The sequence below is a fragment of the Meles meles genome, chromosome 5 (genome assembly GCF_922984935.1).
Source record: "Meles meles chromosome 5, mMelMel3.1 paternal haplotype, whole genome shotgun sequence".
In the NCBI taxonomy this organism is placed as follows: domain Eukaryota; kingdom Metazoa; phylum Chordata; class Mammalia; order Carnivora; family Mustelidae; genus Meles; species Meles meles.
In genome coordinates this window covers 21384420-21396962 of record NC_060070.1, presented here as the reverse complement: position 1 = coordinate 21396962, position 12543 = coordinate 21384420, and the positions used below count along the sequence as shown (strand labels likewise).

Sequence of the window (12543 nt, the reverse complement as noted above, 5' to 3'; positions counted from 1 at the left end):
CTGCCTGCCCCTGATTATCCAGATGATGCAAATGAAGGAGTTCCTTCTGCCAGCAGAGCAAGACGAGGAAGCCAAGTGACAGTTTTGATGTTTGATGGCAGTCTGCAGTTCCTATTTACACACTTTAAAATCACAGAGGGTGACCATCTGCTTCCTTCTTGCTGATTACTAAGAAACATGGGAGGCACAGACCAAGGACATGCTCTTGACCATTCAGAAACAACCGCCAAATTGCTCTGCCCAAGACAGCACAAAGGAGAAAGACACCCACACGGAGCAGAGCACGTGACTGCCCAGTTCAGATAAAGAGGAAAGCTATTCAGAGGAGCGGGCTGTCAGGGATCAGGGCTTACAGCGGTCCCATCTGTTTCCCCTGGGCTGTCAGTGTGTGGAAGGAGTGAGTCCACCTCCTTCCTGTAGTTTTAATCTTAAAAGAGAGTCTGGGGTACGCAGGGGTGAGGTAAAGTCTCTTTCTTTTCACTGTGATCTCTGGCTTTCCGCGTGTTCTTTCTGTGCAGAAAATGGATGGTGTGCACAATTCATCTCGCTTTCCCCGGGCAGAATGACCCACCCTCCCTGGCGGTCAAGCCAGCCCCCGCAGCTCCAGGGTGGCTCGGCAGATAAACAAAGCATCCCTTTGGAAAGGCCACGGAAGCCCGGAGCGGGAAGCCGCAGAATACCAATGAAGGTGCTTTTCTGCCTAGTGACGGAAGTGTACCCAACTGGGGACCGGGAAGCCTGGATCAGAACCAGGCTCGGTTCTGGCAGGCACCCCACGAACTCAGCGGGCGGGCTGGCTTCCACCGGGCTGAGGGCAGGACGTTCTGCCCCCGGAGGTTCCCCAGGCTCTCACCAGACAGCCCCTCAGGGCAGGCTGTAAACTCTGGGGGCCGGAGGGTCAGGCCAAACAAACAAGTTTCCTGCTCTGTACTTAAAACAATGGCTGCTTTGGAAAGGGTTTGCTTTTCGTCAAAGGATGGTTTGCTTCTCTAGTATGGGAAGAATTAGATTAAGTCCAATGATTAAAAGGGTTCCCCTCCTACCTCCCCTTCCCTGACATTTGCTGTTCAGGTCACAGCACACTGTGTGGGAATTGCAATGCTGTTGTTGACAGAGAACAAGAAACGCATGTGCCGACAGGGGCAGAGGGAGGGCATCTCAGGGCGAGATCAGCCTTGATGTGCCACTGGATTACAGAGGCCTTGGATGAGGCTGATTAATAATTCTGCAGAAGCCCTTGAGCTGGAAAGCTGGCGTTCTGAGTCTGATAATCCCCAGTCATTGTAATACAAAGGAAGGACAGAAATTGAATTCACAGTTCTGAATTGCTGAAATTCAGAATTTGAAAGAAACAGGGATAGCTTCTTCCTGACTGTGTTTGTCAACCTAGCTGCCTCCTTGTTTGTGTTAAATGGCTACTGTGCTTTTTGAATCCAAAATCTGATTATATTTAATTAGTACAGGCATCTGGGATTTCTAATACACAAAGAGTTATTAAAGTAACAAATCTTTCTAAAATATGTTCACCATGAAAGAATGTGTTAATTTATGCAGTAACAATTTTTTAACATGAAATAATTAACATGAAAACTGCAACAATTATGAATTCTTCGCAGTCTAATTTATACGTGAATTTTCCTCCAGATACTAATCTATTCAACCTAAATCTGCAATACTGGGAGTGTTTGAACAGACGCATTTTTCTTCTTCTATTTAATACACAAGCCTAAACTCACAGCAGGTCTTATAAAAAGTCATGGAAGCCCCGGTTTCTACACACATTCCCAAGATCCAAAGATTAAATTGCCTTGACATTTACTTCCCCAACAACAAGCCGGTCATTAACTTAGACCTTAAAAAAAAAAAAAGCCAACCAACACACAGAGCGACTCTTATGTTCCTGTCTTTGTGATGATTCAGATCAGGAGAGGAGAGGGTTAAATAGGCAAATAGGCAGGTGACCTGGCTAGGAACTGTTAGGGACAGACCAACGGGGCCTCTGTGTGTGTGTGTGTGTGTGTGTGTAAGCGTGTATGGGAGGGGCAAGGAGGGACGGCGTGTGAGAGACACACAAACAGCTTGATCAACCCACTGGATCAGTAGTAGTGCAATTATTATCACTACTACTATGACTATACAGCTATCAGCTCAGCATTTGCTGTGTATTAAGTGCTTTACAGACATTCCCAGGAAAGCCATCCAACAATTCTGTGATGTAAAGAACTATTATTATCCCTGTTGTCGGAGGAGGGGAGGAAGGCTCAGAGAGGTAAAGAAACTTGTCCAGAGTTTATAGCTAATTAGCAGCGATGCTAAGATTCACACCAAGATCATCAGATTTCATGTGTTGTACTCTTAACCAATCCAGACAGAGAGAGAGAGAGTGTGTGTGTGCGTGTGCACGCGCGTGTAGGAAAGTAGGGTCTGGCTATCCAGAACGATGTGAAGCTAAGTGCTGCCAGGAGCAGTAGGAAGGACTGACGAACACCAACAACCTCTTCTCTGATCTTCCCAACCACCTGAAAGGTGACCAATACCAACCCTCGTCCAAGGGTGAGAAAGCTGAGGCTCCTCAAGGTGAGAGATTCTGCAAAGTCCACGAGAAGGAAGTGGCAGAGCCAGGATTTGAACCCAGACCTCCTAGCTCCAAAGCTCCTGTGCTTCCCATTACCCCAAAGACAGTCTCACTGTGTGCAGGGGGTGCTGCTGTAGCAAACCGTCCTCAAGGTATCCATGCCCGGAGAGAGCTGTGCCCGGTGCCCAGAGCACAGGAGAGCACGCCTGGGAAGAGCAAGCAGACGTGACAGTGATTTGGGCTGTTTTCACTGCCGTAAACAGATATCTGTTAAATACCTACTAGGTGCTCTGTGCTGATCTTCAGGCCAAATGCTCTAGAGAAGCAGCGAGACTGGGTCCACAGACACTTGGGAGAATTGCTGCAACAGTGCCCGTGCACGTGTGTGTGTGTGTGTGTGTGCTTGCGCATGTGCGTGCACGACCATCAGGGGCACTGCTGAGAATGCCCCACCAGACGCCCAGCTGGCAAAAGAGAAAAGGAAAAGCGACAGAGGCGACCTGGAGGCAGGGGCGGTTCTCAGCAGAGAAGGCAAGTGCGAGAAAAAGGACAGTCTGCTGGCATCTCTGGTTGGCTGTGTCAGGTTGGAGGGGCCCTCGGGGCAGGCAGGGAATATAGAGCCGTGACTGCCCAGACAAACTGACTGCCCAAACGGAGCTGCCCAGAAAATCATCAACGAGTTAGGTTTTTTTTCTCTTTGGAAAGACTGATTCTTCTTTATTGATTAGATGGCTTTTTTTTTTTTTTTTAACATTTTGTTTTTAGGTAAGAAAGATACAATATACATCAAACACAGAAGCTTCAGGTAGTAGGAATGGTTTTTATATTCCACAACCCTCAAAGAGCTTTTACAGACGGCTCGTGTAGTCCTGCACTAATTATGGGAGGTGATTATTTTCATGTCTCCATTTCCCAGATGCTATAACTGAGGCTCACAAAAGTCAAGTGATTTGTAAGTGATACAGTTAGTTTGAACCCAGGCCTTGTAACTTCGAATCCTAGGCTGCGCAGTCTCACTGGTCCTGTCCTCAGCCTGAAGGGAGGTACACACCAGCAAATAACACAGTAACCCCGTACTAGACCTTTAAAGATATGCCCACAAAGTCGGTGGACAGTATCTACAAATGCTAATGAGGTCTGTAGGACTAATGGTTCTATTTATTTATTTATTTTTCTAAAGATTATTTATTTATTTGAGAGAGAGAGCGAGCATGCGTGCGCACACACAAGCAGGGGGAGGGGCAGAAGGAGAGGAAGAAGCAGACGCCCCGCTGAGCAGGATCCCTATGCGGGACCTGGGGATTATGCCCTGAGCCAAAGGCAGATGCTTAACCAACTGAGCCACCCAGGCTCAGTTTTTAAAATTTTTCTTTAAAGATTTATGTATTTATGTGAGAGAGAGAGTGAGCATGAGCAGAAGGAGGGGAAGGAGAGGGAGAGAGACTCTCAAGCAGACTCTGTGCTGAGCCTCGAGGCCCACACAGGGCTCGATCTCATGAGCTTGAGGTGATGACTTGAGCTGAAACCGAGAGTCGGACGTTTAACCGACTGTGCCACTCGGGGCCCCTACTGCTTCTATTCCTGCGATTATCCAAGAGATAGGGAGGACATCTGTCTACCACCACGGCAGCCTAATTCCTAACGGTCCCAAATCAGAAATGCCAGTGGAAGAGAGAAGCGATGCATTTGCAGAGTGGCACACGGTGCAGCCACGAAAGGGAAAGAATCAATTCATGCAGCAACAAGGATGAAGCCCAGAGACACGACGGTGGGGAAGCCAGACACCAGGCAGTGAGACTCTGGGACTGGTGTTTATGAAGTTCCACTGCCAGCAGAAGGAGCTCTGCTGGCAGGGGTGGGGACGGTGGCTGCCCGCTCGGGCGCTACCGGCTGAATGGGGCTGGCGGTGGACTTCTGGGGCGCAGGCAGTGCCCTGTGTCTTCGTCCGCAGGTGGTTTCAGAGGCAAACCAATGTGCAAGAACTTACTGAGTTGGGCATTCCAGATTTACTCATTTTATTGTATGTATGTTATGATTAAATAAAAAATAAGTGTCCACAAAAGCAAGTTGTTCTTATCCACAAGCCAAGTCTATCTGAACTTGTTAAGTTTAAATCAAGGGCTAGTCAGTGCTGGGCTTCCTGAAAGCTTATGAAGAAGAACACGGAGTCGATCAAGAATTCTCCCCGTTCCCTGCATGTTTGGGTGAGCTCTGAAGGAACTGACAGTTGGAGGCGCTGGGAGTCTTAGAGAGAAAGGCCTGGTGGTAGCTGCCCCTGCTGGTGGTTATGGGAGGAGGTGAGGTGTGGACGTGTGAGGACAGACAGACAGACAGACAGCAGAGCCTTGGGGTGCCCACGGCACAGGCAGGGCTGGGGCCGTCTGCTGATGCTGGGGTAGAGAAGTGGCTGAGGGTGGACCTCAGGAGAAAGTGCAAGTCGGTGGGGAGAGGCCAGCGTAAGTGGCGAGGCAGGGAGTGGGGGGAGGTGCTGGGAGGTGAGCACCACAGCCGCGGCCCCCCCCCCCCGTGAGGGCTTGGACACTGCACTGGGGTGTACCACCACAACCACCTCAAGTTCAGCAAACCCAAAGCCAAACTCACCCTCTTCCTCTGAAAATGAGCTCTTCTTCCCGGACTCCCTCATTTCTGTTGCTGGCAAGTCCGTTCTCATGACACGGGCATTTGACTACGTGGACATTATCTTTGCTTCCTCTCTCCCTTTCCAGCACAGTGTTTGAGCCTTTCCATGGGGTCTAGAGTCCATTCTTGCACGTGTTTATTCCCCAAGGACTGTCTTGTACAGGATGACAACAGGAGCATTTACCACCTGCCATGTTCTGGGCACCGTGCTAAGCACTTTGCATGTATTGTTTTTTGTTATCTTGGCAAAAGTTAAAGTACAAAGCAGGTAAAACATATTTCCACCTTACAGAGAAGCAAACTGAGGTGTAGAAAAGCTCAATAACTTGGCCAAGGCCCCAGGCAATGGTTTTACGTGGCTTCGGCGCCGATTCTGTGTGTCCCTCTGCGCACTTGCAGACCTCTAGTGCAATCTCAGGTACTCTCAGGTCTGTAGCTCCTAGCAAAGTCCCTTTCCCAGACAAGGCATTCAAAAATAATTAATGCTGGCATCACTCGGACACCCTGATTGGACAGAATTTAGCAGTGTGTTTATGACTTCAGAAGATCTGCTGTGACGGAGGGAGGCGTACAGGTACTAGAGAGCAATACCAAATAATTTCGAGTTGCCTCTAGAAGGCTGTTGGCAGAGGACCACCCTCACAGGCTCTGACCCTGGTCTTGACCTTCTCCCTGACACGGCTTCTGCTTACAGTCCAGTGGGGTAGGGGGTGGTAGGAGGAAAGGACTGCAGGAAGGGCTGTTTAACACATGTCCAAATTTCAATTCTCCTTGTGCCCTGGGAAATATCGCTGGATCCACCCCCGGCAGGAAGGGGGATGGTGACAGACATTTCAGTGTTCCCTTAGATGGGAAACCCACAGCTGTGTTGAAAAACAACTGTCCCCAAATACCTGTGTTTGGCCCCTGCTTCTCAATAGTGCCCACACTTCCGTGATCAAGACTGATCCTGGCCGTGGCCTGTGGGTATCATAAAACCCGACTTGAAAATATTAGCCAGCACATGGACCAGCTGTGTGGAGGAGCTTGTTAATCCCAGCAGGAACATTAGCACGCGGCTCGCATGCCATCTGCAGAGCACACGAGAAGATACACACCGACCGGGCCCTTTCTGCCTCGTAAAGAGGCCAGGGCAGGCCAGGCCCTTGGGAGGAATTTTATAAACAGCTGGGTTGTCCCAGAGCTGGAAAATAAAGCTCTTCCAAACTCACTCACACGTGCACATCAGAAGCTCCCCCTTAACGACTTTCCCAGAAAATAAAGGGAAAAACGGACTCACGTCTAATCTTAGTTTTTAGTTTTGCAATGACTGTCTTGATGAGAGGCAGTCAGTACAGCTGACGAGAGCAGAAGCAACAGTGCTGGCCGTACCTGGACTCAAATCCCGCCTTGGCGCTTTTCCTAGCTGTGACTATAAGTTTCTTAAACCCTGAGTCTATTCCTATCAGTTCCCTCCACACTCTTCACAGTGACCCTCTCAGGCTGGCTCTCGGTAGGTATCCTGTAAATGCCCCAGCTCCTTCCTCTCCTTCTCCTGCAAGAGACCATTTCTTTTATTCTCCTTGCAAATCCTGGAGCCTTTGTTTTTCCCCAAGTTCAGTTCTCGACATCATTTACTTCTCCTTACTTATCTCCAGTGTTTAGCGCAGATGTGAAGATATTTGTGAAAGAGAAGAGAGAAGCAAAAAGGGTTTTAAGAGGGATGCGTGTTTGGAAGTTAAGCAAAGAAAACACCGTACAAAGGGTATGAAGCTGATCCTTCAAAAGGTGTCAGGACAGCAGGTGGGACAGTGACGGTGGGGGTGAGGAAGCCACCAGAAGGGGGATGGGGACAGCCAGTGGGAGACGAGGACTGCATGTGACGGCCAGGGCCGAGGGTGGCCAGTGTGGCCCCGCTCCACAGAATCAGGCCGTCAGGGAAACTGGTGAGGGGCTCTCACATGCCTTCCCCTCCGGTGCCAGGCACAAAGGGCCACAGCCAAAGGACCCCACTCCACGAACTAAACCTCTAGCCCTGTCTGCAGTGCCTCTGTTCACAGTGCCTCTGTCCAGATCCTGGGTTTCTGCCCTTCAACCTTCTGGATGGTTCAAGGCCAGAATTTGTTACCACAAATTCTATAGAGTCCACAGTCTGGGAGAAGGGGAGGGACAAATCCTGGACGGCCCCATCTGGCACCAGGACTCTACTCATGCACACAAGGATGCTTTCACGACCGTCTGCCGAGACCGACTCCCATCTCATCCCATCCCGGATCAAATAGTCACGTCTCCAAACCTTCACCTGCTCCCCCTCCTCTGGATCTCTGGGTTGGGATGTGATGGGTTTGCCACGGGGTGAACTCTCTTTTAGGGCCAGGTCTCAGGCCCTCTCAGCTCACCTTGACTCAAAATCACATCCACACTTCTCTCTGGATAACCAGCGCCAATCGCATCTGCCTGTGGGCCTTTGATTAGGGACATGGCCTGCCATCTGGCTCCGCAATAGCATGTGTGTGTGTGTGTGTGTGTGCGTGCGCGCGCATGCTGGCGGTGTGGGCATTTGGCTCCAAGACAGGAACTGCGAAGTGTTGGGAACATTCAAATAGCCGAGCTGCCTGACCAACATGTGACTGAGCATTTGGACGGTATCTGCACTAGCCAGGGTCTTTGTTTAACCATTTCCCCCTTCACTCGAGCCTGCTGAGAATGATGAGGGAAGAACAGGCATGAAATGAAAGAATTTAAGAAGAAAGGATCAGAATTTCGGGTGGCCCTTCTAAAACTCAGTAGAAAGCATTGCCCTGTAATATTCCACACACCTACCTGCTGACCGCTGTGTGCAGATCCAGGACGGTAGAAAATAACCCTGGGAATTCCCTCCCTGGCACTGGGTACTCTCAAAGCAGCTAAAAAGCTCCCCACTGGAGTGGCTGCTGGTTTGGGATGTGTTTGATCTACAGTCTGAGTTCTAGAAATCTCTGGGGGAGGGAGAAGGGAGGCAGATGATCTGGAGGGGATGGGCTGCTTAGAGGACACTGCTATTTTCTCTCCTTCTTCTAGATCCCTTTTCTGCTCTCTCCTGGCTCTGGACCCAGCTCACCAGTGGGCTCCTCTGAGCTCGGGCTTCCTGCCAGGTTGGGCAGGACATCTGGAGGAGGCCTGAGGAGTGAGCTGGGTACAAATTGCCGGATCCATGCCTGGCCTTTCTCTGTGTGGCCTCTTGTTCTTAGCTCTGGTGGCGGTTCCCTCCCTACTGCCTTCTGGCCTCTGGCCCACTGGGTAGCTCTTACTAGCTCTAGGGTCTCACACTATGCCATGTTGGTTTTTCTAACTCTGCCCATGCCTTTATGAGTAACTCCTTTATTAAATTCTCCAGGGAGCGTGTTTCTGTGTTCTGCTGAGACTTCGATGGAATGACGAGCTATTATCTGACTTATCTTTTGGCCTTCCACAGCCCTCGTTCCCCAAAAGTAAAGCGTCCCAGGCCTGGATGTGAGGAGGGCAGCACGAGCCAGGAAGACCACCTCGGTGGACACTCATTCGCCAGAAAGCAACATCTTGTCTGTCTATTGACTCCACTACAGTCTCCCACCTGCAGAGCTACCAGATTCCTGCCAGATCAAGAAGAAAAACCTCAGCCGAAGAATATTTTCTGGAGGAAGGGCACGGAAGGACAGAGGAAGGACTGTGCAGTAACTGTCCCCAAGGATGTGATCACAAGCTATCCTATGGAAATGCCCACCTTGTCTTGCTGTGTACTCGTTGTCTTCGATCAATCTGGCCAATCCAAAGTCAGCAATCTTGCATATGAGTCCATTCCCCACTAGAATGTTTGCTGATCGCAGATCCCTGTGGATGTAATTCATGCGCTCGATGTAAGCCATTCCTGCAGCAACCTGTGGGGACCAGGGAACAGGACACACGTCACACCATGACTCGATGCACCTACACGGCGCTAAACCTGAGGCAGGGGTCCAAGGGCCACGAGGCCTACCTGTGCTGCCATATCCACAAGGTTTGGTAATTTCAGAGCTCTTCCTTCTCCATCTTTTAAGAAATCAAGTAGACTTCCTGTGAACAAAATATAAAACCATTTCAATTTATTCTGAAAGAGAAAAATGCCTGACAAAGGGCGATATTTGGTTTTCTTCTTAGAACTAATGAGGTGATTGAATGAATAATGCTGTCAATGAAGAGAAGATTTATACAAAAAAAAGGAGGGTAGAAAAAAACTCTGCGTATGGAGAGGCAGCAGTTTTATCTTTCAGATACAAACAATGGTGACTCCATTTCTAAGGACAACAAAGGTTTGATAAAAACCACACGATACATGGAATACAGTTCCTTTTATGTCACAAAGAAGGACACGTGGGCACACGTGGGGAGTTGCACCATTTCAGCCTCATTCCCCAGCAGCCCCACAGGGAGGACATGGGGAAGATGCTGTCCGGCCCTGTGGTTTCCGAAGTGTGGTTCTGGGACCAGCTGGATAGCACCCCTTGGGGAATTTGTTAGAGATGCAAGCTCTCAGATTCTACCCAAGATTCAGAATCAGAAACTCTGGAAGCTGGGCCCAGAAACCTGCATTGTAAGAAGCCCCCCTGAGTGATTCTGACACATGGCAAAGTTCGAGAATCACTGGCTTCGCTTATTTACAGATTTTAAATCAAGGAAAGAATATCTGAGAAACACAGAGTGGGGCAGGTAGCTCCCCCTGCTAGTTCGGAGCCGTCCAGGAGCTCAGGACCAACACCAGGGCTGAAACAATCACTGGCAGAGGCTGGAGGCTCATAATGGTCATTCGCGATTGCTTCCGTGCTTTAATCACAAAGTTATCTACCAAATGACCCTGGACACAAAGGACAAAGCATTTGCCAGGTTAAAAAGAATTCCACACATATTGAAAAAGAAAGTACGTGGAAATGAAAAATTACACTGGTGTCCTCTGATGTGCAGTGCATTGCCTTTTAAGTTTATTTCTTGTTTGCTTTGTCTATTTTTCCAAAACAAAGTGATCTTTGGTCTTATCCCTGGCAATAATGCTTTGATTAGAAAGACAGGGAGAAAATGAGAATAAAATGTGCTCTTTGGGATGCCTGGGCAGCACAGTCAGTTGAGAGTCCAACTCTTGGCTTCAGCTCAGGTCATGACCTTGGGGTCTTGAGACAGAGCCCTGCATCAGACTCTGCGCTCAGCGTGGAGTCTCCTGACACTCTCTCTCCTTCTCCCTCAGCCCCTCCCACTTGTACTCTCTCTAAAATACGTAAATAAATCTTCAAAAAAAAAAAAAAAAAGTGCTCTTTAAAAGCATGTCTTTCTCCATCTCATGTTTAAGAAGCATGCTGGAAAAACAAAGGCGCTGAGAAGATGGAGACTAAACTGAGCACAGAGACCTGTGTCTGATATTAACTGTTCAGCCCTGAAAAAGAAAATTTAGCCCATGGCATTCGAAGTGATAGCAAATGATCATAGCCTCCCATGCCACCCCTGATATTAAAAATGAATGCTTTCATTATGGCCAGGAGCTGGGACTCCTGACATGTGCAGCGTCCAGAAGGTGTTGCATTTCATAAGCACGTGGGGGGCAAACTCAAGGTCATGGTCTGTTTTAAAAAAATGTTTTCATTAATGAGCACACAATTTGTGCTTCACTGATGGGACTGCTTGACTCCTGAAGAAACTAGGAAAAAAGCAAGCAGGCGCCGCCACTGTCCTCCGCAGAACGACCCCTGTGGGTTAGCTGTGAGGTAGGGCCCAACCTTTGTTCATGTACTCGGTGACAATGTAGATAGGCTCCTCAGACACCACGGCGTACAGCTGGACCAGCTTGTCGTGTTTCAACTTCTTCATGATCTGTGCCTCCTCAAGGAATGACTCCGGGGACATTGTGCCTGGTTTAAGTGTCTTTATGGCTACTTTTGTGTTTCCGTTCCAGGTACCTGCACACATCCCACAATATTAAGTTAAATCCAAGATCCTCTTTTGATGGGGGAAAAAAAAAAGATTTTAAATCAATAGCTACTTGCATAAAGTTAGAGTTTAACTTAGAAGAACTTAGTATCTTTTTTTTGTTGAATGAGGACAATCCAATGTAAGGACTCTGTCAAATATTTCAACAGGAAAAATGTGTTTCCTTATGGCTATATTATGATTTATAATTCTTGCAACTTTTTTCTTATTTTGATATATGCCGCTTTCCTGTTCTGTAATCACCCACGTGACTACAAATTAGTACCAAAAGCTCTGGACACTTCTTTACAAAGACGAATGTCCAAAGCCATCCCATAGCTATCCCTTAGGTAGTAGAGTGAATAGAGTGGAAGAAACTAGATTAAGTTCCATTTTATGAAGTGTGCCGTTAAAAACAAACAAACATGGCAACACATTGAGGATGTCTGGAGATTACCTCCAGACTTTCAACTGCCTTCAGTAGGTCGGCTACTTGACTGAGTCCTTAAACAGCTGATACAGAAGTAAGATTACAAGTATGCTGATAAGCATTGGCAAGAAACTCCCAGTCTACTTGCCCCATACTTCAACCAGGTAAGGAAAATTCCTCAGGTTTACTGATGGTCTGCCACAAGAACAATAGCTTCTATCAGTTTAGAGTGGAAAAATCAAATAGCAGCTGAGAGGGAACAGAAATATTTAGGCATAACATGTTAAAGTCAGGGAGGTACAGAGACAGGCCTGGTTTATGACCATTGGTTGCCTCATCTGTAAAATACAGGAATGGAGCTGGATTATCTTTCAGCCCCGAATGGAAGAAAAAAAATGCAAGTTCAATGTGTATTCCACTATTAGCCCTAGGACTTTGACTTATATCTCTAAGGGAAAGAGAAAAATCTGTGAAGCTAGATTATGCCTTTTCTATTTAGAAAAGGGGTTTAAATTAAAATTTTTATATTGAATATAATTTATTTTAGAATTAAAAAATTCAGTGAACTTTTGTCACCCTGTTCAAGACATGGTTCATACAATTACAGCATGCAACCTACAAAAATCTAAGTTATGAAAGAACAGTGGCTTAAAGAAGAGTTCATTCAAATCTTATAAAACATCTGACCACTAACCATAAATGGAAAATCTGACAGTCTGTCAGTGGTCTTTCTTATTTGAGTGCTGTTAGCATCCCAAAATTTTAAATAGAGATTTTCTTCTCTAATAACAACCCAGTTAGTCTCACTGGCATTCCCTCCTGATCCTGAACGAGCAAAACATGATGTTTTATGTTCAGTGGGAAACAGATTCTTAATAGTATGGCATACTGATTCAAAGTTGATAATTATAAAGTTTGATAATAAATTCTTATATAATGTCTGATTCTTCCTGACTGCGTAATTGATTGA

The 12543-nt window shown here is 47.5% G+C and overlaps 1 protein-coding gene across 6 annotated transcripts in view; it reads right to left on the bottom strand.

Moving 5' to 3' along the window:
* FYN (FYN proto-oncogene, Src family tyrosine kinase) overlaps positions 1-12543 on the bottom strand; it is a 212155-nt gene that overhangs the window by 23775 nt on the left and 175837 nt on the right. For all 6 annotated transcript variants that reach the window (XM_046004797.1, XM_046004796.1, XM_046004793.1 and 3 more), the window contains 3 exons: positions 10954-11133; positions 9189-9265; positions 8937-9090 (listed from right to left, as the gene is read on the bottom strand). In XM_046004797.1, the coding sequence (XP_045860753.1) occupies positions 8937-9090; positions 9189-9265; positions 10954-11133 (411 nt within the window). The remainder of the gene's footprint in view (positions 1-8936; positions 9091-9188; positions 9266-10953; positions 11134-12543) is intronic.